The following is a 27,638-nucleotide window of genomic DNA, read 5'->3' on the forward strand; positions in this document are numbered from 1 at the left end:
AAGCCGGGGGTGCAGGGCCCTAACTCCCCCACACTCCGTGACAAGGGCGATCCTACAATCCATGGTACTTCACTCTGACCTCACCACCTAGGTAAGGCTTGGGAGTCACCTAACTGGAATCGATATGAGCAAGCACTCGAAGAAGAAAAGACAGTTATTCACCTTTAACTGTTGTTCTTCGAGATGTGTTGCTCATATCCATTCCAAACCCGCCCTCCTTCCCCTCTGTCAGAGAAGCTGGCAAGAAGGAACTGAGGGGGCGCTGGGTCGGCCGGTGTATATATCCAGCGCCATGAAGGCGCCACTCTAGGGGGCTCCACAGCCGACCCACCGGGTGTTGCTAGGATAAAAGTTTTCCGACAGACGTGCAAGCGGTGCACGCATACTTAATTGGAATGGATATGAGCAACACATCTCGAAGAACAACAGTTACAAAGGTGAGTAACTGTCTTTTTCCAAGGACAATGTGAATTTGGGGAATGTGGACTGTACTTCTTGTACTCTCTGTTACACATCATCTTAGGTCAAAACCAGTGGAATATATATTACATAGCAAGTCAGACCATGTACATATGCAAACTGCACCTTATACCTTGGTTTTTCAGAGGAACAATAATTCTGACAACAGTTGCTTGTGTGGTATTTGTTCAGTGTTATTTCAAGGTTTGTTTCTTTGTACGGTTTTCTCAGAGGAAAACAAAACCTGATAAATCAGGAAAAGACTATAAACACAAGGAGGAAAAATCAAAACCTGAGGAAACTGAATCCTGAGGCTAATTCTGAAAGATGAGTGATATAGTTTTTTATACTTCAGGTCTGCATTTCTTATTCTGATATGGTTATATTTTCTACTTTGTTTGACTGTTTTAACATCAAAGAGCAATTGGATTTCCAGCTATCTGGATGACATTTTAAAGGAGAAAATACAGGTGACTAGTGCATTACTTGATCTGTTTGATGTTTGATGTGCTGTTTTAGTGAAGTTTTGAGGTCTTTATCTCCAAAACCCTATTTTTAATTTATTTATGATAGGACTATAAGTTACTGTTTGTCAATAAGCCTCTTGTTTTAGCTGCCATTACTGAAAGATGCATGTCTTCATCAAAAAAGATAAATAAAAACCTCTCCTAGTAACTGGAAACCTATACTGATCCCCCTTTTGATCAAATATACCTTGAATACAGATGGGAACAATAACTCTTTTGAGTCTTTCAGTAGTGGAAGTTAGATAACTGCAGTTCTGAACATGGTCTCTTTTATTCTGAGCATCAAAAAGTACAGTGTATTTTAGTAAGTAACCGATTTTTTTTTAAAAATGCCTTTTGCATGAAAATGCAAAGCATATGTTCACTCAGCTCTGCTTTCAGAAGATAGATGTCCGTAACTCTTCCTTAAAAATGCCTTCAAAGTGTAGATCTTTTGCCATGAGCTCTTCTTCCACATTCTCTAATGCCCACTGATGATCAGTCAGTTCTAAAGCTTCCCATTCCGTCTACAAGGAGAGTAAATAGAAGGGGGGGAAGAAAGAGAGGCCTGAGTATTTAAACAGTTCTCTTGTCACTTCCTGTGCGTATTCTCTTCAAGGATGGTGCAATGTCCTGTTTAAATAAACAGGACTATGCCCAATTTCACACTCTTCCCTCAAAACAAATACTTTCTGCATGAAATTACTCACAAGTAGTCTACTCTTATAGAAGAACATATCTGAAAAGTTGGTTTAATTAAAGCATTTCAGTGATGCTGAATTTGAAAAATGAGTTTTTTCTTCTTTCTGAAAAGGCCTCTAACTTTTTGTAGTGCTGTTCTCCCTCTAAAACACCTGAGACTACAAATGCCACATTGGCTGGATTTGTTTGTCCCCAGGGGAGCAGTGCCTCTTGGCAATTGGGTAATTCACTTGGGAGACATTGCTAAGATTAGCTGTACCTCTGAGAATGCTGCAGGCCTCATGTCAGAATTGATGACATCCACAGGGATTGGGGCTATCACCTCTGCTAGTTCCAGGAGGCTGTGGAGCTTATACACACTGTAAGATTGGAGTAGGCTGCTAAGGCTGAGTCTCCTGAAGACCCGCTATGGTGAACAGTTCCAGGGCTGCAGCTGGAGCATCAGCCTAGCACAATTTCTGCCCAACCTTCCATACAGGTACCATTTTCACCTCACTGACATTGGGGCAGAAGTCCCTGTTACTTCCTGAGTCATTAGCAGTGTAATCAGTTACACTGTAACCATACTAAGCAAACACATGAGAATTCTATTTTTAAAGACAAACTAACGTGGTTGGTTGGTTTGTGACTGAGCTTATACACAGGTCTGTATGGTAATGAAACTTCTCTGTTCTCAGAAAAATAAACTTAGGATGAATTAAAATATCACAGGGAAGAAACAAACATGCCAGAAGTCTTATTTGCCTTTTATAAAAACAGGCATGTTCTAGATTCTAAAAAGTCATTGGAGGATAGGTCCATCAATGGCTGTTAGCCAGGATAGGCAGGGATGGTGTCCCTAGCCTCTGTTTGCCAGAAGCTGGGAATTGGTGACAGGAGATGGATCACTTAAAGATTACCTGTTCTGTTCATTCCCTTTGGGGCACCTGGCATTGGCCACTGTTGGAAGGCAGGATACTGGGCTAGATGGCCCTTTGGTCTGACCCAGTGTGGCCACTCTTATGTTCTTATTGATGTAGGTAAGAAGTTGCCCAGCATTGTTGTTAAGAAGTGGCTGGAGTCCAGCATACTTCATGGACATGGTAATTTGTCTTCTCTGAGGAAGACACTGATGATCGCTGAGCAGTGTTCCCAAGAGTGCTCTCGCTTTCATCAATCTTAAGAGGAAAGGGTCTCTCTTGTATGAGAATGTGCTGATGAATGGTCAAAATTCTGATGAGGAGGATGGCATCACTGCTTCATTCTGCATCTTTGGAACCAATGAGGCCACTGAGTTTCCCTGTTGAATTAAGGTGAGAGCTCCTAGCAGCAAGAGGCACCTGGGTCTGAGGTTGGGCAAAGACAGTCTAGGCTGAGATAGCCAGGCAGGATTTGGTGGCTTCTATCAAAGCTGAGAAGGATCTCTTGATTTCCTTCCTGCCTGTGGCATAGAGTCTCAAGGACTGTGACAGAGGATGCTCACCTCAGTAAGCAGGGGATTAAACTGACTTCCCCTCTTTCCTTGAACAGGTGCTGAGGCCAAGAACAATGGATGTGGAAAGGAAGAGCTCTAGGTTCAGGGGAATAGATGAACCCCAGGCTGGTGAAGCTTATGTTTGTTTTGCTAATGCTAACATGCCTTGATTTAAATGGGAAAAGATTTTTCCAGCTGAGAAAAATCCTTGCGGATGGTCACTGTCCTTTTTCTGCTGAGTCACCCTACCAATTACAAACTCCTTATGTTGTCACACCCCAATGGCCCCCTCCCTCAAGGCATCCCCCTGGGGGAGGCAGATCAGCATTGTATATTGCTAATACTGTTGCAAGCATCACAGGGCATTTTGGGGAGGGTCAAAAGTGTGAGTGTGGAATGGAAGATTCCTTTGCAGAGTACAAGAGGCCAAGAGGGGGAAGGAGGAAGAAAGCAGAGAACGGGTTAACTAAACACTGTAGCTATCTAGCTCAGTCCAACAATAAGATGCTATGCTGGCCCTAGTTCAAGGTCATGGCACTAGACAAGAAGTCTGTAGCTGCGTTTATCTCCCATTCAGCCACAAGCAGCCATAAAAAAAAAAAGTACACTAAACCAGGGCTGCAAAAATAAAAAACACAGGCAAAACAACAAGGGGGGTGGGAAGCAGAGCTGCGCATCCCTGAAGCTGGTATGTTTTGGAAAAATTAAGGAGACCACAGAAAGTCAGTTTAGACTGGTACAAAAAGCACCAAAACCAAAAGTCGTGGAACAAAACACCCCCCTCAAAAAAAACCCTGGACTTAAAAACCCTCCTGAGAGCTGGAGCAATTTGGAGATCACAGCAGACCCCAGATAACCTGGGCCAAGAACAAGAACTCCCGTCCACCCCTCCCCCTCTTCTTACATTACACCTAGGCTTGGCCAGCCTCGGGTCATGAGTGTGAAAGTATGAAAGTGGGTTAGGGCTTGGGGCACTAACGCTTTCTTCCCTCCTCTAAGTGACGTGGGGAACACCCCAGCACTCTCTGGTATTATTTTACTAATAAAGCTTTAAAACTTAGACTCTTGGTGTGTTTCGTCATCTCCTCCCCAAACAATCCTGTGGCCTCAGCCTAATCACCTGCCTCAGGCAGATTGGTAACAAAAATCTGTCACAATGTCACCCATAGCTGGTCTGGGAATAAGCTTTGAGTTTCTTGTTCTGACTCCTAGATTATGCTCAATTTGAGACAAGTTGTCTATGAAGTATGAGATTACCACGCAGTGTGGAGCAGGGGTGTTCTGGGGATCGCTCATCAATAAGCAGTGGCTAGACATTGGTTGTGGTTTGGCTGGTCCCTCCACAGGTTGGGCCTGTGGCTGAATGGTGTCTTTCACCAAGGAGCTCAGGAAACTCACTGAATCAAAGCATTTTCAGGGGCAGACCATCAGCCTGACTCCCTTCATACACAGCACCATGAGAATGCTCTGACCATGGTTTGTGGGAAGTGGTGGTGGTGGGGGGCGGGGAGGAGGCAGCTACTATACCCATTACATTTCCATTAATCAGAAAGGGAAATCATAGGAGTGTCCTGGTGTGCGAGTGGGTACAGAGACTGCTTGGGAGAATCGTGGCAGTCATAGTTCTGTCAGGTGCAGGCAGACAAGATAGTTCTTGACATTGTAGGCCAATGCCCCAAGTACCAGTAATTGTGTCATCAAGCAGGCAGAGATTGAGTAGCTTTTCCAGGGACCTTTCTGATTCCCTGGGTTCAGGCTTCCAGTATTTATGCTTTCCTTCTCTGCCTTGGTCTTTCACAAGGCAAGATGAAGCACACATGACACAAATACCTCATTAATGATCTGGAGGATGGCGTGGACTGCACCCTCAGCAAGTTTGCAGATAACACTAAACTGAGAGGAATGGCAGATACGCTGGAGGGTAGGGATAGGATACAGAGGGACCTAGACAAATTAGAGGATTGGGCCAAAAGAAATCTGATGAGGTTCAACAAGGACAAGTGCAGAGTCCTGCACTTAGGATGGAAGAATCCCATGCACTGATACAGACTAGGGACCGAGTGGCTAGGCAACAGTTCTGCAGAAAAGGATCTAGGGGTTACAGCGGATGAGAAGCTGGATATGCGTCAACAGTGTGCCCTTGTTGCCAAGAACGATAATGGCATTTTGGGCTGTATAAGTAGGGGCATTGCCGACAGATTGAGGGACGTGATCATTCCCCTCTATTCGCCATTTGTGAGGCCTTATCTGGAGTACTGTGTCCAGTTTTGGGCCTCACACTACAAGAAGGATGTGGAAAAATTGGAAAGAGTCAAGCGGAGGGCAACAAAAATGATTAGGGGGCTGGAGCACATGATTTATGAGGAGAGGCTGAGGGAACTGGGATTGTTTAGTCTGCAGAAAAGAAGAATAAGGGGGGATTTGATAGCTGCTTTCAACTACCTGAAAGGGGGTTCCAAAGAGGATGGATCTAGACTGTTCTCAGTAGTACCAGATGACAGAACAAGGAGTAATGGTCTCAAGTTGCAGTGGGGGAGGTTTAGGTTGGATATAAGGAAAAACTTTTTCACTAGTAGGGTGATGAAGCACTGGAATGGGTTACCTAGGGAGGTGGTGGAATCTCCTTCCTTACAGGTTTTTAAGGTCAGGCTTGACGAAGCTCTGGCTGGGATCATATGATTCTATGATTCACTTAGGCTCAAGTTCTATTAATCTAATGCTCAGGCTTCAGAATTTTCTGTTCCTGTCAGTCAGGCCTAATCTTTTCTTCTTGAGTGACAGATAAGCCTCACACATGGACACAGCTTCCCTACCTTTAACCATCGGCATCACAGGACTCCCAGCTCTCTGGGTTTCCAGATGATGCTGTCAGGTGCTGATGAAATCCTATAAGACTTTTAGAGAGAGAGCTTGGAATGATCCATCTAGGAGTCCGGCTAACCCTGATCTTCCCTGAAAGTTCACCTGGCTGTTGTTTCTGACTTTTATCTTTGCTCATCAGCAGGTAAGTTTTTCAATTCAGGAAGAGTCTCGGGCACTTTAACTCTCCAGTGCTGGCTTCACTAGCTTTGTTGGATTTAAATTTGAGCATCATTAAACTCAGAACTTCTAAGTGCTCTTTATGCTTTCTGTCCTTGAGCTACATTCCTGATTGTGCTCTCCTGTGCCAGGCAGGTGAGGATACTCCAACCCTTGATAACTCATTCCCCTGACCACTTTGGTGGCTTTTCATAAATATGAGGTTGTGCTTTTACCTCATCCAAAAATTTTGCCAAAAGGGGAACAGATTTTCATCTGAGCTAGACCCCTCTGCTGATTTTTTTCCCCCCCAAGCTCCATCACAGACCTGCTCCATGAGTTGGCCTTGTGTTCAGCTTCACAATGACCCAACCACCTCTTTTGTGAAGTCATCCAGGTTATTTGCTGCACTTGGAGGAAAGTCCAAAGAGGAAAATAAATGAAGAGCTTATCCAAATGGATCCTTTCTTGTATTCAGACAGGCCTGTAAATAACTAGGTTTACTTCAGATGACCAGAAAGCCCATTCCACTAACACTATGGAAGCTTCTGCTTTCTGTGTTAGTCATATGCCAGCTCAGATTTGTGGAAAAAGTGTTTGGCTATCATTATGAAGAACTACTCTCTCAATGCCAAGGCATAATGGGCCACTTTGAAAGTGCTGTTCCATAGCTTGGGGTGCTAATGAAGAGGAACATTTCCTCCTGAGGTGGATTCTTCTGCTCTGTTAATCTCCAAGAACAGGGAAAATGTGGAGGCTATTTCATGAGATAGCTAGGCTACTTATCTATAACAGGAGTTAGCAGAATATTACCTTCACAGATCTCCATTCATCCTCTTTCCTCACTCCTTCAGAGGACCTGTGTTTTCCAGGCAGTGAGTAAGGGAAGAGGGGCTGCATGCAGTACACAGGTTTGTAAGACTACAGCACACAAAAGTGAAGTTGGAAATTTAAGCAATACTGTACCTTAAAGGCTTTGTTAGTATCTGCGGGCATGGCCATTGCTGCTCCTGTCATCTGTTCCTGCATTACCCTAGATTGGTCTGCAGCTGCAACAGAGAGAAAAAAGAATGGATATTTACTTACTCCACACGGACAGAGAGCTCTTGAAAGCACTGTACCACCAGAGAAGAAGTTCCGGATCTGAACTGTAAGCTAGAGCGTTGCAGGCACCTACCCACCATGATCATGCTATGCTGACCCTGCAGGATGAAAGTAATGTATGCTCATGAGGCGGCGTGGAAAGGAACATTTTTCATCTGTTAATTCCTCCCTGAGCCATGCTGAGCACCAGTGCAGGTTTGTGGGTAACTTTCCTCCATGTGCAAGTTTACATTTTGTCGCCTTGCTGACAGACCCTGCCTTCTCCAACTTAATGGCTTCCACAGATACAAAACACCCAACCTCAGACTCTCCACCAGTGTAGGATCTTTTTAGCATTCCCACTGACTATTTAACTAGGCAAAAGGCAAAGCTACACAGATCTCCAAACTGAAAACATTCTATGGAAACTTATGCTAAAATGGCTAATGGCCAGAAACCATGAAGGAAAAACAAAACTCAGCTTGAACAGGTGAACTGCCCGTAGTGAAAGGTTTCAGTAACCTTCTGCCCAGAGGATGCTCCTACTGAGCCTGCAATGTCCAGAAAAGCTGTGGGGAGAATGCTATTACCCCCTTTGGTGGTGGGTTCTGCCCAGCTTTCCCACTAAAGCATCACTTTTCTTGGTGTAAAAACCGGCAATGATTTAAGTGAAGTGAACCTTGATAAATGCAAGGTAGGGAATCTCTGCTAGCCTGCAGTTGTAGAAGTTTATAAACCAGATCCAGCTGCATGGCCCTGTTTGTGTCACTCAATAAAAAGCCGGTTGTGCTTGAGCCAGTGGAATAGCAGTAGTTTCATTTTGGGAAGAACTCTGCTCTTACTACCTCCTTGGTAAGTGATGTGGGTACCAGCTGTGGTTTGTTTTTTTTTGGGTGACCATTGACCAGCAGCTTGAAGGCCATTTGTACTTCTCTTAATTCCAGGAGGCTGTAATCAAACTTCCTTTAGAAGCTCAGTTACATGAATGGAAACATTTTCTAGGCTACATGATATCAATCTGATGGGCTGGAGAGCGTGGCATTTTATGACTACTTGGAGCATCATTCCTTTGAGCATTGTGCTCAAGATGCCAACTGTGCAGTTTGCACTAGTAGTGGAGGAAACAGCATGTCCCGCTCAGAGAAATGAATTTCTGACTTCTGGGCAAATAGCTAATGGATTCAGCGTGCAGTTGCAAATATGGCACTAGAACTGGCAGACTTGGAAGATCCTTGGCTGGAAACTCCTGGTCTTATACTAGAAGAACCCACTGATCTAATTTTAGAATTCTGTCCGTGGAGAGTTAAGCAAGAGCTCTCCTTGTGCTGAAGGACTACCAGGTGAGAGTCTGCTGTTGAGTTGGGATGGAACAGCTCGTCTCATCTATTATTAGACTCAGGTTCTGGAAAAAAGATTTGCATATGTTGATTAAAGTAGAGTCTACTGTACAGACTGAGGAAGGCCAGCTCCACTCACCCAGATATGGCAGAACACCACTAGCTTTTCTCCCTTAGAGCTGCAGCATCCACCATCTTCTTTGTGAAGGGTTTGGGGGCAGTTACCAGCCAGAAAGGTAGAGGTCTGTACTGGAAGAACAGTCCTCTGGTGACTCTTGGGACCTGCTGATGACAGAGCTCTGGGGATCTCAAAAATTGATCTCTTTTGTGAAAGGGATGACTGGAAAGGCAGTTTAGTTCTGTTTATTTTAACAGGGGATCTTCAGAGAAGAAAAACTGAGTTTTGTGGGGGGTTCTCTCTAGCTATCTAATCCCTCCTAGGGATGTAACTTCTAATGCAATGGAGGAAAACTGAACACAGCAACAAATGATCCAACCTATGGCCACTAAGCCATGCTGCGGCCACTAAACCATGCTGCCTGAGTCAGCTTGTAATGCTTGTTCATAGTCCTTGGTGGGGATTTCACATCAGGGTTTCTCAACACAAGTCAATGATTTTTAAATAGGGAATGCGGAAGAGTCTTTTCTCAGAACCATCATAAAGATGGACATGACAATCCCTAAAAGGGCAGAGCCATGGAGACTCAGACTGATGACTACAGAAGGCCAGGCTGAGCCAATTTACCCCCCTCCCCCTTTGTCCCAGACTGAGGCCTGAAACAATGAACTCTTAGGACCTTGGCTGCATATTCTTCGTTAGTAGCACCCACCATCCTGACATTTGCAGACATTATTGCAGTCAGTACAGCAGCCCCTGATGCTCTGATGTAAACTTCAGTTTATTTTCTGCTGTTCCTACCCTTCCAGTGGATCAGAGATTCTGACTTGGAGGCACAAGAGTGAACTTTAAAAGTTGTTGGGGAAAACTCCAGGAGTTTTGGGGTTATTGCCTGGTGTTTTGTCATGAGTTTCAAACCCAATAGCTGCTTCCAGCCCTTTCTCTGAGACGGCTGTGTCTTACTGAAGTGGGCAGGGGCTGCAACTCCTGTGTTTCTCTCTCCTGTAAGCAGGGGCCGAAAGAACTTTTAATATGAGGTGTGCAGGGAGAAGCAAGATGTGAACTCCTAGTTTCCCAGCCAAGAAACTTTTGACAGCAACCAGGTGTCCCTCTGCTCTGCATCTAGTACCGAAGACTAGTTAAGTCTTTGCACTTTTCTTTAAAGCTAAAAATCCAAGCAGATTTAGAGCAATTTCTCCCCACCTGTTTGAGGCTAATGAAGGGAATGGGCTACATCCACCCTAATTGAATTGGCCTTGTTAGCACTGACCCCCCACTTGGTAAGGCAACTCACATCTTTTCATGTGCTGTATATTTATACCTGCCTACTGTATTTTCCACTCCATGCATCTGATGAAGTGGGTTATATCCCAAGAAAGCTTATGCCCCAATAAATTTTTTAGTCTATAAGGTGCCACAAGGATTCCTTGTTGTTTTTACTGATACAGACTAATACAGCTACTCCTCTGAAGCCTGGAACTATGGAAGGTTATTAACAGTCAGTGAATGGGCAATGGAATAGACTTCCAAGGCCAGCCATAGTGTCATGCATGCAGCGAGGACAATGGTAGGACTGAGTAACATAAGGGTCTGACAGGACAACTCATGACTTTCCTGGTCCTGCTGGGAATCTAGTATTCACTCAGATGAACTCCCCAACACAAGCAGAAAGCAGTTAATTAAATAGAAACAATAGGGTCTTACCATTATCTTGACCCAGGATGAGCGTGTAAATGCTTCTAAGCCCAAACACATTCAGGAAGTACCATGAAGCAGAACTCACCCTGACAAACCAAAACAAAAAGGTTAGATTTCAGCTCAATGAGTGCCTGAATGCAGGATGCCTATTTTCTGATTTCACTTCAGGCATGCTTGTACAGGCAGAGGCACACATTCATTCTAAGCTTTTCATAAAAAAGTTCCACCATCCCCAGCCTGTGATGTATTGATTAAAAAACAAAGCTCTTACCAGGATGCATCCAAAGTGAGCAGCTCAATTCCCTGCTGCAACATTGGTTTAAAGCGCAGCGTCAGGGGAAATGGTACCTTTGCTGTAAGGAAGGTAAACGAGATCATCTCACAAACAATGGTAAGCAACTGCAGAGCTGTTCCACAACCAGCTGTTCAGCTGAAAAACGTTAATACATACAAAGAAGATGTACACAAAACTCACTTTTTTTTTTAAACTCCCAGTAAAAGTCAAATTTTAAAGGGTTTTTGAAAATAAACCAAATCATCACTGCTATTAACACATCCATGATGGACAAGAGTCATCTCACAAATGGCAGGAGTAAAACGAACCCTGAACTGAAGGAAAGTATATATGTTTGGAACCCACTGCACTAGTTACTTAGTGTGACTTGACTCCCGTACATGTCTGGAAGGAAACATACTCTGCCAACTTCAAATCTAGGCAATAAAAAAAATTTCAAGCAGTTTCTGGTGCTACGCCTGCTCTCAACTGCACCTACCAATGTCTATATTTCGCAGTCATATTTTGCTATTTTTAAAAAGTGTTTCTCACTCCACTGTCACTCAGTGAACGAGCCATTGCATCAAATGGAGTGCAACTCTGCCATAACTACTTAGTATCTCCCATTCCCTGCTAGATGTTAGTGGATGTCTGCTTAATCACAATTGTGCCAGTAGGCAGGGTGGATTTGATTTAAATCAAACTGATTTAAATCAAATTGATTTAAATCACTAGTCAGGAAGACTCAATTTAATCATGGATTTCTACATAAAAGTGCATTCTTGTCGGTTGTTATAACCTTAATACATATTCTTCACAACTCAGAGATAGATGTAGGTTTCATTTTTAGAAGGTACACACTATACACTATAGTTTTACAGCTATATCAGAAAATGAATGATTGTTTAGTTATTTCATTTACCAAAGGTAATTGAAGCAGATATTTATGAAGTCACTGGGAAGTTGTAGTGGGGAGGCTTCCCCACTCCAGTGGAAAAAGGGTTAAAGTCAGCCCTGGGAGAAGGTTGTGGCTGAGAACTGCTAAACTGGGCTGATTGGGGAAGCGGCTGCAGCTGGGCCACACCCCAATCAGGCCACAGCTGGCCTGTATAAAAAGGCTGTGAGCCAGAGGCTCATGAGAAGTCTCTCTCCAGGCTGGGAGAGAGCAGGGCCTGGCTGCCTGCAGAAAGGGTACTGGGAGTGAAGCAGGGCTGGGGAAAGGCCAGGGGAGCTCCAGGCTGGCAACTCCCCAGGCTGCAGGGCCTGGTCCTAGGCCCACAGAGGTACTGGGTGGTAGAGGAAGGCAGCTGGTCCAAATCCCCTTGCCTATGACGAGTGGCTTTTATACTGCAGCCTGTCCCAGTGAGCGGGGGCTAGATGATGACTGGCAGTAGCCCACGACTGAGGCAAGGTGGGGATAGAGGGTGGGGGTTCCCCAGAGTGGGAAGACTCAGAGACTGGTAGGGGTATTGCTAAGGGGCAGTCCCAGGGTAAAGGGGCACTGGGGTCCAGGAGGGACACGGGGCCAGCTACAAGCAGGACACCAGCCCTACAGAGGGTGCTCCGAGGCTGGAAAAGAGCTAATTCCCTGAGACGACCAGCAGGAGGCGCTGCAGGGGTGAGTTGTGCACCTTTACAGAGGTGAACTATCTCCAATTCAACAAGTTAATCATTAATATTTGGAGGATTTTCTTGCCATGCTGTATTAGGAGGAGAACATCACAAGACAGACCTTTAAATTTTTTTATCTAACTAAAACAACAACGTTATGTATTCTGGATTTTTTTCTTCAACAGCAAACACATAATATTTTAACAAAACATTCAAGTTTTTTAAAAATCAGGTTTCATTTTGTTAAATGAAATATTTAATAAAAATCCTAAAATTACATCGACTTTGTCAGCCAGGTCAACATGAGAAACTTAAAAATATTGGCTTCTGCAGCTAACTCAGTCATGTTCACCTTCATTTTTCTGTTTGTTAATAATCTGGAAAAGAAAAGCAAACTTTCCTGCTTTTTCAGGTCCCAAACTGGAATGAATTAATCCAAAGGGAAGAAAATATTCTTTCTACACCAGCAGAAGACGCTACTGCTGTTAAAAGTGAGATTATCACTTCAACAGTCTCTGAATCCAGGTGTTTGAGTGACTTCCACCAGTTCACTGGTGTGACTTTCTTTAAAACATCATCATCAAACATATATTTCTTGAATGGTTCTCCCTTAGCTCTGAAGCTTATTATAATTAGCATTAAGGAGGGACGATTGCTGGATGTCCATGTCATAGCCAACTCCTCTTCTTCAGCAGTTAAGGTTTGACTCTGGTACCGAGTATTGAGAATATTTGCAAGAAAATGAGCTGGAGATAGTGCTTGTCCCATTTGTTTTTTTTAAATGCTTGTAATTTAACTGTCATTGCATATTTCTCTTTTTAGTATCTCATTCAGATCATTCCAAATTTCAACAGCATCAGCAATAAAATAGCTATTTCCCTGCATTTTGTTCAAGGCTACTGAAATAGGCTTCAGGGTACTCAGCATGTGTTCAACGTTTCTCTTAAGACCAATGTTGAGAACTTTAGCTGTGACAGTGCCATCTATTTTTTCACTATTTTGTTCACAAACTGTCATCAGATTAGGCCAGTTCTTGATATAGTGCTCAAAACAGTCTGCTACTGAGTTCCATCACACGTCTTGTGGGACAGTTGGCTTGTTCCTCCCACTTTTTTCAGAGCAGCTGATGCAAAATGGTTGTTACTGAAGGAATTTTGAATTTCAACAACATTAGCCTTTATTTCTGGAACACTGAAGTCTTTGGCTAGGAGGTGCATCAAATAAGCACTGCAACCATATGTTATTAGCTTGGGACTCTCTTCATGCTCTTCTAAATTTCTTCTCATCTTGAATACATTTGCAGCATTGTCTGTGACCAAGCTGCGTACTAGACATTTGAAATTTTTTTCCCCCACCGTTTGTTACAGCTTTTACTGCTACTTCTTGTAAGTATTCCGCGGTGTATGCATTTCCTGATTGTATCAACTGTTTCTGTAAGGAAGACATTCTGTTTTTCTGTTGTCACACAAGCACATACAACAGGATCATTCTGGACATTGCTCCACCCATCAAGACTCAGGTTAACAATCTTACATTCTAGACCTTTTGCACACTGCTCAATTTCTCTTTCACACACTTTATCCAGCAATTTGCCTGCAACATCTGCTTTGTTGGGTGGACTGTATCCTGGTCTTAATACCTAAACCATGTTAATGAAGTTTGGGTTCTCAATTATATGGAAAGGAGAGTTTGTTGCATAAACAAACCAGGCAATTTTTCATCAATTAACTTTTTTTTTTTTTTTTTTTTTTTGGTAATCTGCTGGTTTTTAATCACAAACTTATCTATGGTTCTTTCTGGACGATGGAGATTTTTTTTCCGTTTTGCTACAGGTGCTATATTGTGACATATATGATGTGACTGAAACACTATCATTGGCAAATAACTCTGAAACTATAGAAAATGATGGTGATCTTGAAGGTGGATAGTCTTCAGTATCCTGTATGTTGAGGATGGATTCTCCTAAACAAAATAAGTCAATGCAGTTATTTAATTATCATCATCGTGCTGCTCATTTAGTATTACTCATTGCATTCACTGACATTCAGTACTACTTTAAAGGTGAAATTGTAAAAGGAAGATCTGCCTATTTCAGCTATTTATTTTTTTATCACAACTGCATCTAAATGATAGTATCATAGAGTAACAACTATATATTTTTTTTGCTCAAACATGAGAATTCAAGAATAGTCCAGAAGGAAGACAGGCAGTCCTTAAAGAACTAAGAAATAAAGTTTACCAACCTGAAGATCCTGCATGTTCAGACATGTTCCTTTAATCTTTAACGCAGCTTCCTCCTGAGAAGGAATACTTCTCATGATGTTTCATTCGGGCAAGCAGGCCCTGCATTTCTTTGTTGCACTGTTTGCATTTTGCACGCATGCCTGTCTTGCTCACTGTAGAGGAACTTCATTAAAATATTCCCAAACTGGGTCTCTTTCACGGCCTACTGCCATTATAGGTTTTCCCTTCTAGTGAGAGAATGGTGTGGTAGATCTCAAATCAATGAAGGCTACAACCAGAAAGACCTCAAGACTTCTGGAATATGCTGCTCAAACAGTTTCACTTTTGTTTCTACTGCCTGTCCCTCCCCTCTCCAGACTTCTTCTCCTTGTCCAGATCCATTCCGCCCCCAACAATCTTCTATTAATTGAACTTTTTGAAACATTGCACTTTTAGAGAGAGGTAAGGGATTGACTCTGTGTACACAAATTTGCAGAGGGACAATAGGGTTGAGGTCTTAATTCTCACCTCTATATATTTAAAAATTTTTTGCTGTTAACAAGCATTATCTCTGGAGATGCAAATGCACAGTTTGAGAACTGCAAAACTAAGCATCTCTGATAGTGCTCAATCTAGAAGATACCGATTCCCTCTGGGTAGATAGAAAGATTAACATAAATAATCTATACAGAAAACCCTGGAACTCCATAAGATTGGGTCCCTAATCCATGAACTATTGGAACTCATTTACAAAACTTTTCTTAAATATTACATGAATATATTGTCTCATACTATAGAATTAGACTTTATAATCCCTATTCCATGATATCTTTCAGCTATAATGTATCTTAATTAAAACTATCTTTAGATGCATTTTTTTTTTGAGGGAAAAAACTTATTCAAATAAAAAAATCTTATTTTAAAAAAACACAATGAGATTTTTATTTATCCACCCTGCCAGTAAGACAGAGGTGATGCAACATTATAAAACAAGCATGGCAAAAGTACCTCAGCACATTGCACAAACACTTCTTTATGCCTCTCTCCAATTTGTAAATGAAGACATGCTTTTCAGCTCTGACTACTCTGCTTTATGTCATCTGTATTTGGGGACGAGACACTTAGCCCTTAGAAGAGGGCTCTGGAGGGGTTTCACAGTTGGAAGGAGATAACATGAGAATGGCCATACTGGGTCAGACCAAAGGTCCACCTAGCCCAGTATCCTGTCTTCTGACAATGGCCAATGCCAGGTGCTTCAGAGGGAATGAACAGAGCAGGTAATCATCAAGTGATCCATCTCCTGTTGCCCATTCCCAGCTTCTGGCAAAATAGAGGCTAGGGACACCATCCCTGCCTATCCTGGCCAATACCCATTGATGGACCTATCCTCCATGAATTTATCTAGTTCTTTTTTGAATCCTGTTATAGTCTTGGCCCTCACAACATCCTCTGGCAAAGATTTCCACAGGTTGACTGAGAGTTGTATGAAGAAAATTTCCTTTTTGTTTGTTTTAAAGCTGCTGCCTATTAATTTCATTTGGTGACTCCTAGTTCTTGTGTTTATGAGAAGGAGTAAATAACACTTCCTTACTTTCTCCACATCAGTCAATTCGTAGATGTCTATCATATTTCCCGCCCCTTAGTCATCTCTTTTCCAAGCTGAAAAGTCCCAGTCTTCTTATTCTCTCCTCACATGGAAGCTGTTCCATGCCCCTAATAATTTTTGATGCCCTTTCCTGTACCTTTTCCAAGTCCAATATATCTTTTTTGAGATGGGGCGACCGCATCTGCACACAGTATTCAAGATGTGGGCATACCAGGGATTTTTATAGAGGCAATACATTTTCTGTCTTATCTATCCTTTTCTTAATGATTCCCAACATTCTCTTAGCTTTTTTGACTGCTGCTGCACATTGGGTGGATATTTTCAGAGAACTATCCAGGATGACTTCAAGATTTCTTTCTTGAGTGGTAACAGCTAATTTAGCATCATTTTATATGTGTAGTTGTTGTTGTTGATGTGGAGATTCTGTTGTGTGGAGATTCTGCATTCCCTTTCTATTTGGTCAAGAGGGGAGAAATTTGCTGTGCCTCTTTAGAGCCAGGATCACACACATTTCACTCCACTAGCTCAGCCCATGCTTAGGCAGAGGTAGCAAGGCTCTGATGGGGCCTAATGCCTACAGGCAACCATTGCATATTGCTCCATGACACTTACTTGTTACAAATCCCGAGAACGTCATGTTGATCCAACCGCCAATGAGGATCATGGGTAGAACATTGGTTACATTCCCTTTCATCATATCTGTCAGCATAGTAGGATCTATCAGGTACAGATTGAACACAGAACATTAAGCACTGATTACACACTGCCTTCCCAGATGTTTTCTCACAGCCTACCTTTCTGACAGTAGTTAAAGGAAAACAATATAAGAGGTCACGTAGCTTGACTGAAAACGTGGGTTGTATCAATGAGTGAAGGAGAAGTTAATCATGATGACAATATCCCCACATAGGTCTTATATAGTGCTTTTCATAAGTAGATCTCAAAGCGCTTTACAAAGGAGGGCAATAGCACACAGTGTTAATAAAGTGGTGTCACTTCATCTATGCAATCCATTACATTGACCTGAAATGGGAGCACACAGCAAGACAGTCTAGGGTTCTGAATTCATAATACTGACAAGAATGCTGTCTCCTGCGAGCTTCTTAGGAGAGAACTCTACCTGCATCTCAGCAGAGCTCAGAGGTTTCCTCTGAAAAATTTCAGCTTGGCTAGGAAGTTAGAAAGGCCAATTGTTTCCCTTCTGGGTGCTGGAGCCAATTTCTAGTTGACCCTAACCCCAGTTGACTTCAGGAGGGCTGCATGAGAGGCAGAATTAAATTTAGCTTTTCCCTTCTGTTGCACCCACCTCCCCAAGCCTTGAGGACGTTGGTGTTGAACTCTATCCTGGGCTGCAGTCACAAACATCCCAAAAGGGGAAAGATGGCAAAAAGGCCACAACCGATAAGGATGTTATATAAAATTATTGTTAAAAGAAAGCAGAGAACAGAGACAAAGAGATGGTGAGAGCTAGGGCTGTCAGGACTAAGGCCTTGTCTACACATGGAGTATAACAAAAGGTGTCAATTTAAATCAATTTAGTTGAACTGGTGCAAACCTGTAGGTCAGGGTCGGCAACCTTTCAGAAGCGGTGTGCCGAGTCTTCATTTATTCACTCTAATTTAAGGTTTCGTGTGCCAGTAATACATTTTAATGTTTTTAGAAGGTGTTTTTCTATAAGTCTATAATATATAACTAAACTATTGTTGTATGTAAAGTAAATAAGGTCTTTAAAATGTTTAAGAGCCTTCATTTAAAATTAAATTAAAATGCAGAGCCCCCCGGACCAGTGGCCAGGACCCAGGCAGTGTGAGTGCCACTGAAAATAAGCTTGCGTGCCGCCTTCGGCACGCGTGCCATAGGTTGCCTACCCCTGCTGTAGGTGGACACGGATTTAAATTTAGCTTAAGTCAATTAGGAACAGGTTTTATGCTAAACTGAAATAAGAGTGGCCACCAGGGCTGGCTCCAGGCACCAGCATTGCAAGCTGGTGCTTGGGGCGGCAATCTGCAAGGGGCGGCAGTCTCTGTGTTTTTGCCGCCCCCAAGCAGCGCGCCGAATTGCCGCTGCAGACAGCGGGGGCAGTCTGTGCGCCGTTAGGGCGGCAGGCGCGTTTCCGTGATGGCGGCAATTCGGCGGCAGCTTCTATGTTTAGCTGTCCACGGTGGCTTCAGCTAAACATAGAAGCTGCTGCTGAATTGCCGCCGCCGCGGAAACGCGCCTACCGCCCTAAGGGCACACGGACTGCCCCTGCCATCCAGCGGCAATTCAGCGCGCTGCTTGGGGCGGCAAAAACTGTAGAGCTGGCCCTGGTGGCCACACAGGGATGCAATTGAAGCAAGTTTGTCTGTAGCCAAGGCCTAAAAGGACAGGTGATTAAGGACTGCCTGGCTTCTGTTGAGAGGACAGAAGTGTTATGGTACCAGCACCATTTTAAAATAACAGATGACAATACATGGATCAGTGAAAACTTGTTTTTACTGGCCATTTTTGATGGGACAAGGCTGCCCTCCCTTTGGACTACTGCTTTTCTGAAGAGCATTTGACAATATAGTTCGAGTGTAGGGCAGCAGGAAGCACATAACAGCTGTCACAAGCAACTGGAGGGTTGACTGATTTGTCATCACATAACTGGGCCTTTTCCTAATCCTGAAAGAAGCTGTGACTGAACGAGATGAGGCAAGGAAAGCAGGCAGTGCCACCATTTCCACTCCTGTGTCACGAGCAGCAAACACATGGCTCCTGCTCACCAGGGCTGGCTCTAACTTTTTTGCTGCCCCAAGCAAAAAAAAAAAGCCACCCTGCCGAACCAAAAAGAAAGTACCCCCCCAGAGTGCTGCCCCGCCGAACCAAAAACTACAACAACAAAAACAACTCCAGCGCCGCCCCACCGAACCAAAAATGCTCCTCCCCCCAGGCGCCGTCGTGCCGCCAGGCCGAACCAAAAAGAAAACCAATCGCCCTCCCCCCCCCCCCCCGAGAGCTGCCCCGCCGAACCAAAAACAACAACAAAAAAACCCCAGCGCCGCCCCGCTGAACCAAAAATAACCCACCCCCCGAACGCCCCCCGCCGAACCAACAACCAAAAACCTGAGTGCTGCCCCGCCGAACCAAGATTGGCTGCCCCTTATAAGGTGCCACCCCAAGTACGTGCTTGGGCAGCTGGTGCCTGGAGCCAGCCCTGCTGCTTACACCACTCACCCTGTCAATTTCCTCCCTCCCTCTCATTCCTTCTGCCTCTCTTTTCCTTTCTTCTTATTAGAAATCTGACTTAAGCTTGGTTTACACTTAAGTTATGTCAGCAGAACTAAATCAATCAGGGATGTGAAAATCCACCTTCTATCTAACATAGCTATGCTGCCAAAACCCTCAGCTTAGACACAGACATGTTGATGGCAGAGTGCTTCTGTCGAGATAGTTAACATTGTGTGGGAACGTAGTGTTCCTACACCAACAGAAAAACTCCTGCTGGTGTAGACTACATCTACACGAGGGCCTACACCAAAACTGCTATGCTGGCAGAGACTTCGTAGTGTAGACACCCTCAGCCAGCTAGGATAGTTTTAACCTTGAAACACTTTGCTGTAGCTCAAAAGCTTGCGTCTCTCAGCAGTAGAAGTTGGTCCAATAAAAGCTATTACCTCACCTACCTTTTCTCTCTCATATCCTGGAGTCAACATGGCTACAACAACACTGCACAGAGCTAACAATACACATTTTCAGAGACATTCAGCAGGTCTGCCAGGGCAGACAAGACTTGACATTCCTGATTATTCTAAGGTTAAAAACATGCAGGAGGAAAACCCCCCAAATGCTTACTCCTTATTCATTTAAAGCAACAAAAAGCATAAGGCCAGTTTTTTCAATTTTTTGCAGTTTACCCTTTGAAGATGGTAACCCCCAAAAGACTACCCAAGCTTCTTGGCCTCACTTCAGTAGCGGTGGAGGATATCAGTGAGGGGATCAGAGGTCAGCAAGTGACAAGGCAACAAAAAATACCAACACTTGTGAGCCCAATGCAATTGCTTGTAAATCCTAGCCAAACCAACATCTTATTACTATTCTTATTACTTTGTTTATATTTTAAGGGTGGAAAATGAAAACAGCAAGTTACAAGAGAGCTAGAGCCTTGTCAAGAAAGTGACCAGCTTACTTAGAATGTCTTTTGCAATGATCTCTTAACATACCTGTCATTGGAGAAGGGGGCACTACCTTCCTTTTTGTTTTTTTAAAAAATCCATCCTCTGGGTTATTGAAGAAATACTTCCGTGTCAGGAAAGACTGAAAACAAAAGAAACAACAAATTCTAACCGGGCTGGGAACCAGACAAGTGCAACTGAGTGTACAAACAGCAGAATTCCTCTCCAGTGTTCAGGATGCATGCTTGTCATTTTTACCTTTTCCATATCTCCTCCTTCCTCTCCTGCAGAGATGCACTAACCTCATGTACAGTTTTGCTCTGCCTGCCAGGGTTTATAGACTTTAAAGCTGGAAGGGATCATCCTAATCATCTAGATTGACTTCCTGTACATTGCAGGCCACAGAACCTCGTCCACACCCCTTCTGTAATAGACCCCTAGCTTCTGGCTGAGCTACGGAAGTTCTCCAAATCATGATTTAAAGACTTCAAGTTATAGAGAATCCACCATTTACATTATTTTAAACCTGGAAGTGGCCCATGCTGCAGAGGAAGACAAAAACCTGCCAGGACCTCTGCCAAACCTTCCCAACCCCGGATATGGTGATCAGTTGGATCTTAAGCATTTCAGCAAGACCCAACAGCCAGACACCTGGAAAGAATTCTCTGTAGTAACTCAGAGGCCTACCCAACTAGTGTCCCATCACTGGCCAGTGGGGATATTTGCTACTAGCAGTCACAGAATGGCTACATGTCACTGTAGGAAGTTTCATCAGACCATCCCCTCCGTAAGTTTATCAAGTTCAGCCTTGAAGCCAGTTGGGTTTTTTCCCTGGATCCCAGTAATTTCAATAACTGATTTGTATTTGGACAGAGCTTCTGTCTTCAATGTCCCCCAGGTTGGTGTCTATCTCTGAAATTCTCTCTGAGGTATCCACATCTCAAACACTATTGACTGCTTCATGCACAGAACCCATTTGCTCCCAAGGAGACATACACCTTTCTACATTTTTTTTTTCTCCAAGATGGCTTCCCAACATTCTCGGAGGCTGAGAACAAACTATTTATATTTTGAAAGCAAATAATCAATGCTGATGGTGAATGTTTGGTCCTAGTTGGGATCAATCAGCCCATGTCCCGTGACCTCCTGCAGTGTTCCACATTACTGCTTTTCTTTTTAAACATGTAACACTGTATGTACAAAATGACCACATGAATCTTACTACAAGAAGCTTAACTACTTTAGGAACTGTCTGACATTTGAGCGCAAGTCTCAGTTTTAACAATGAATTAATACTACTTTCTGCACTTAATATTTGAAAAAGATGTGGGGGTCATGGTGGATAATCAGCTGAACATGAGATCCCAGTGCGATGCTGCGGCCAAAAAGGCTAATGCAATCCTTGGCTGCACCAACAGCGAAATCTTGAGTAGGAGCAGAGAGATTATTTTACTTCTGTATTTGGCACTGGTGGAATCCTGTGTCCAGTGCTAGTGCCCACAATTCAACAAGGATGTTGATAAATTGGAGCGGGTTCAGAAAAGAGCCATGAAAATGATTAAAGGATTAGAATATAGTAGTAGACTCAAGGAGATCAATATATTTAGCCAACAAAGTGAAGATTAAGGAGTGACTTGATTAGTCTATTAGTACTTACATAGGGAACAAATATTTGATACCAGGCTCTTCAATAAATTTTTTTTCTCTATGAGAGAAAAGATAACACACTGCCCAATGACAGGAAGTTGAAGCAAGTCAAATTGATGCTGGAAATAAGGGGTAAAATGTTAACGGTGAAAGTAATTAACCACTGGAACAACTTACCAATGGTGATGGTGGATTCTCCATCACTGATCATTTTAAAATAATGATTGGATGTTTTTCTAGATGTGCTCTAGGAATTATTTTCAGGGGAGGGTTGTGTGGCTTGTGTTATACAGAAGGCGAGACTACATGACCACATTGGTCCCTTCTGGCTTAGGAATTTATAAATCTATGTTCATTTATGTTATTTTCTCTATACATCTTTCATAAAAAGACTAATGCAATTCAAATATGCAGCTTCAAATATGCAGCTTCACACATGCACATACCTGTTTTGGAATGTATTTTCCATTTTCTCTGAGGACTCTGCTTCGAATTAGGACTTGGCTAAAAAAAGAAACCCATTATTGCAGGAATATCAAAGATCAATGTTAGAGAAGAGTAGAAATGAGGGCTGCAAGTGAGCTGTATGCAAACAACATGCTGGACAGTAATTGAGCTGAGAGGCTGACTCAGCAACATCTACCACACAAATATAAAGACACCTTCCTATTAATAGAAACTCATTTCCAGAGTAGTAATTTTCACAGTTTGGAGCATCTCACTCATAAATCAGGATAGGTGAGGAATAAGAAGGTCACCTCTTCCTTCTCCATCCAGATTGGGAAAAGATTTCCTCAGAGGACGACTAAGTTCTATCAGATGCTGTATATGTACCCTTTGGAATGACACTTAGACTCCATGAAGTAGCTTCATGGATTTTTGGGCCTCCTTTAAGCAGAATTCTCTGACAGATAACAGCAGCTTCTTCTAGGCCTAAAGGCAATTTTTATAGGAAAACCAAAAATATGTCTAACACAGGGGTTGGCAACCTTTCAGAAGTGGTGTGCTGAGTCTTCATTTATTCACTCTAATTTAAGGTTTCGCATGCCAGTAATACATTAACATTTTTAGAAGGTCTCTTTTTATGAGTCTATAATATCTAACTAAACTATTGTTGTATGTAAAGTAAATAAGGTTTTTAAAATGTTTAAGAAGCTTCATTTAAAATTAAATTAAAATGCAGAGCCCCCGGACTGTGGCCAGGATCTGGGCAGTGTGAGTGCCACTGAAAATCAGCGTGCGTGCCGCCTTCGGCACGCGTGCCATAGGTTGCCTATCCCTGGTCTTGCATTAAATAGACTTGATTCACCAAAATCTTTGCTGTCCCAACTTAAATGAGATTTAATAGGAAATGCATTTTGCAAACCAGCAGGAGAATCAGTGTAATTTTTTATACATAAGAATAGATTCCTCAGTTAGCCTCAGTCTTCATTAAGAGGAAGCAGTGATACTGTGGGTAAATCAACTGCAAAATTAGTACTCAATGAAAAAAATAGCTGCAGCTCAAGATGAGATCCAAACATGACTAGGGACAGCCAGGTTAAAAAAAAGATAAATGAACATAATGAATGAATACTCCCTGTCTCATAAAGGAGAGTTCTCCAGCCTGTTTTAAGAACTCCTTCCAACAAAGGCATCTTTCCACCCTTTTAGAGCCGGATAATTGAGCTGACAGAGAAATTATTCACGTGGATCAGGTCTTCAGTTCATCTAGTTCAATACCCTGTTTCCATTGTGGCCAGGGAGAGAAACTTGGGAATCAAGGGAATTTTTTCCAGAATGTTCATGTAATCCTCAAATGCTATATGATAAGCACCACAGAAAAGTCCATGAGGAAACTAATATATAATAGGATTTGAATAGTACAGTAAATATGGCCTAGGACCACACAGTGAATAAGAAAAAGAAATATTGAATAGCTGTTCATTCAGTAAGCTCTATCCATCAAGTTCATTGACTGAGATAAGGGTCCAGTGGAAAAAATGTGATCAAGTAATTTAGAAACGGTATCATATTGCATACAGACAAGGAGTCCAAATTAAGCTAGCACACGCAACTATAATTCTGGTATTTCCTTACTTTTGATTGCTTGACTTTGCAAACTTAATGTTCTTTTATCCTAGCTTTATTAGAAAGACCGTAGGAAAACTTCGATGCACTTGTTAACTTACCTGTCAGACACTTGTTCTCTAGTGAGCTTTTTGTCACTTTGGAGCAAGATGGACACGTAGTGACGAATCATCCCAACAAAGAATGTTATGAAAACAATTGGAAGAACCACCCATAACCGGATATTGGAGTCCAGCAGCAGCTCTGGTTCGCTCATCTTTAGAGTCTGGTAAACAAAATGGACCTGATTATGCGTTACACCCAGAAGGCACGTAGCACTTTCCACTCATGAAGGGTGTATTTTCTTTCAGAAAAATGGTGTGTTCTGAACTTGTATTTGCTAGCATGTGGTGATTAACAGCGGTACCTCATGATTTGGCTCATAACTGTTTTCAATGTTATGAAATTGGCTCCTTTAAGGCACCAAGTGTATATATTTCTGGTCTGGACTTCATTCTGTTTGCACATTATAAATGTGATCAAGTCATGATGACTTGTACTTAAGCTACCATTATTTTTTAGTTCTGTGATCCATTCGCTCTTCATCTATTAGCACAGAGACCTCAACCCCCTCCTCGGCCCAACAGCCACCTACTGCACCGTCTAATAAAGAATTCCCCTGTGTCGGCTGCAATACTTTTTGAGTTAGGAAATTACTATTACAGTGTTTAGAAATTCCAGTGATGGTTTAGTACTGACAGCATGAGACCTCCAGTATATGTTACTCAAACTGAAGTCCCCCATGATCACAATTGTTTTCCCCCTATATATTATAGTAATTCCAATTCCTCTTGTTTGTTATCCAGGCTTTTACCACTAGTGTATAGGCAATTCAATCATTTCTTCTCTTCACAGCCATTGGTTCCTTGATTAATTTTGTTTCAACATCTCAACTTTGTGCTGAGTGTTCATATTTTCCCTCATTTTACCCTCTCCTGCTATTAGTTTAACCCCCTGACCCGACTACTCTGGTCAGCCTGTCCCTGAAGAGATCGGGCCACCTTCTACTGAGGTGGAGGCCATCCAAACTACACAGCCCCTCTTCCCATAAAAGGAGGACCAATGTTTCACACAACCCAAACCTCCACTGTACACCATTTATGTAGACAGTGGTTCACAGCTAGAATCTTCTGAAGGAGCTTGGAAAAGGTCGCTTGAACATTCTTTTTCAGCATGCTTCTGAGTTCCCTGAAATCATATCTGAGAGCTATTCATTGATACAGCGTCATTAGTGCCAATATGAACAATCACCCATAGCTCCTAGCCCACTAACTTCAGAAGTGTGTCCACCACACTGCCTGACTCCTGCTGAATGTTCTTTTGATTCTTGCGAGGACAGTCTCCAGCAAGGATCACCGCCTTCCTTGGATGGTTGACACCCAATTAGAACTACAGACTGACTTGTCTTAACTGGGATTTTCCCTGCTGTTAGTCACCCTGTGATCGATAAGTCGAGTTATGAATACAACAATTTTCCTAGTGATGACAAGGACGAAGAGCATCACAAATTACCCATCATTACATGCAAGAATGGAAGTTAAAGCAACAGTAGCAGTGGGGAACTGCTTGATCCTCAGGGTTGGTGTGTATGGGCACCATGTCCCATTTGCCACGTGCCAGTGCTCATCACTTCTTCTGCCCTTCCCTAGCACAGAGACCCCATTCTACCCTGTGCCTGGCACAGAGATCTCAGCCCCCTCTGCGGCGTGACAACCACCGACTGCCCCTGCCAGGCACAGAGACCCCAGGCCTGACAGCTGGCCCCAGTCCAGCACAGAGACCCCAGCCTGACAGCCACCTACTGCCCTGTGACCGGTCCAGAGACCCCAGCTCCCTCCCTTGCCCGACAGTCACCTAGTGCCCCCAATCTGGCACAGAGACCCTGTGATGTTTTGCACCTCGGCGGAACACCCAGCACCCCCATATTCATCCTTATAATATGATTGTGTGGTATAATGCTAAGTTTGTCATGTCGGGTGTCTTCGGAAGGCTCATGATGTACTGAGCATTGTTGTTATGGTAATGTTGTAGTAATCGTTATAGTAATGTTATAGGTTGTAATTTTATGTATATAGTTATGAGGCTGAAAATGTGCCCTCATGGCTTAAAGCAAGCCCAGGCAAAAACTCTCCAGAAGCAGAGGGGCAGCTCACACCTCATCAGGGCATGTATGGGACAAACCCAGCCCAGCCTCACAGGAACGAAGGACACTAGCCTAGGCAACAACAAAGGATCTGTTGGACTCTTGAGTGAGTCACCCCCCTTCCTTTGGTCAGTTCGGGAATGCGATGAGGTAATGCCCACTTGACTCTGAAAGGGGGGGGGGGAGGCGCAAAGCCAGGAGGGAAGAATGGACATGATAAAAGGGAGAGACGTTTGCCATGCCCTTCCTCTCTCTTCCACCTCTATCTACAGACATCACCACCAAGCAACTGAAGCACTGATCAAAGGGGAGAGCCTGGCTGAAGGGCAACCAGCCAGCCTGTCGTGAGAAGCATCTAAATTTGTAAGGCAATTGAAAGTGTTAAGCTCATCTTAGAATGCATTTTGCTTTTATTTCATTTGACCAAATCTGACTTCTTGTGCTTTGATTTATAATCACTTAAAATCTGTTTTTCATAGTTAATAAATTTGTTTGTTTATTCTACTTGAAGCAGCGTGTTTGGTTTGAAGCATGTCTGAGACTCCCCTTGGGATAACAAGCCTGGTACATAAATTGACGAATTCATATAATCTTGCAGCGTCCAGCAGGCATAACTGGATACTACAAGACGGAGGTTCCTAGGGTTGTGTCTGGGACTGGAGATATTGGCTAGTGTCATTTGGTTGCAAGTAGCTGGGAGCAGCTTACATGCCAGAGGCTGTGCATGAATAGTCAATAGGTTAATTAAGTGCCATACTGGTAAATAGTACAATGGGTCAATGATATGATATTCTTAACCTTTTTCCAGAGGGTATGGCTGGAGAGTCTTGCCCGCATGCTTGGGGTTCAGCTGACCGCCATATTTGGGGTCGGGAAGGAATTTTCCTCCAGGGTAGATTGGCTGTGGCCCTGGAGGTTTTTCGCCTTCCTCCGAAGCATGGGGCAGGGGTCGCTTGCTAAAGGAGTGGGGGGATCGGCTTATGTGGCCTGCATCTTGCAGGAGGTCAGACTAGATGATCATAATGGTCCCTTCTGATCTTGAATTCTCTGATTCTCTGAACAGCCCAGGAGTTGGGGTTCTCACAGCAGAGCAGGGTAAGGCTGGCTCCCAGAGCCAAGGATTGGGGTGACCTAGCAGATCACCCGTCCAGATAATACCAGAGGGGAACATCACAGACCCCAGCGCCCTCCCCGGCCCCACAGCTGCCTGCTATCCCCTGCTCGGCACAGAGACCCCAGCACCCTCCCCGGCCCCACAGCTGCCTGCTGCCCCCTGCCCGCCACAGAGACCCCTGCTGCCCCCTGCCCGGGCCTTAGCCCCTCCTCACCCTTCGCCTTGACTCCGCTTCCGGGATTGATTGAACGCAGTCCTTCCGCAGGGTCCCGGAAATACGTAATTGTGAGGTAATCATGGCGCGACAGGACTCCCTGCCTGGCGGGAAACTTGAGTAGAGTCTGGAGCTGTCGGCGCGAACGGTAACCGTGGTTCTGTGGCCGTGGGGATGTCTCCTACTG

General features: G+C 43.6%; 2 protein-coding genes across 3 annotated transcripts in view; one reads left to right on the top strand and one right to left on the bottom strand.

Moving 5' to 3' along the window:
• Positions 1–1,238: 1,238 nt before the first annotated feature.
• Positions 1,239–27,604, bottom strand: EMC3 (ER membrane protein complex subunit 3). The gene is made up of 9 exons (XM_045023932.1): positions 27,452–27,604; positions 24,043–24,206; positions 22,318–22,375; positions 20,273–20,366; positions 16,701–16,805; positions 10,646–10,727; positions 10,381–10,460; positions 7,105–7,187; positions 1,239–1,492 (listed from the first exon to the last, which is right to left on the bottom strand). Exons 1-9 carry the CDS (start codon positions 27,533–27,535, stop codon positions 1,364–1,366), a joined length of 879 nt encoding a protein of 292 aa, XP_044879867.1. The 5' UTR covers positions 27,536–27,604; the 3' UTR covers positions 1,239–1,363.
• Positions 27,535–27,638, top strand: part of FANCD2 (FA complementation group D2) — a 199,405-nt gene continuing 199,301 nt past the window's right edge. The window contains exon 1 of one of the 2 annotated variants that reach the window (XM_045023931.1): positions 27,535–27,599. The gene's annotated coding sequence lies outside the window, so the exon portion shown is untranslated. The remainder of the gene's footprint in view (positions 27,600–27,638) is intronic. The other variant, XM_045023930.1, reaches the window with a different exon arrangement.

Source organism: Mauremys mutica, chromosome 7, assembly GCF_020497125.1.
Source record: "Mauremys mutica isolate MM-2020 ecotype Southern chromosome 7, ASM2049712v1, whole genome shotgun sequence".
Lineage (NCBI taxonomy): Eukaryota > Metazoa > Chordata > Testudines > Geoemydidae > Mauremys > Mauremys mutica.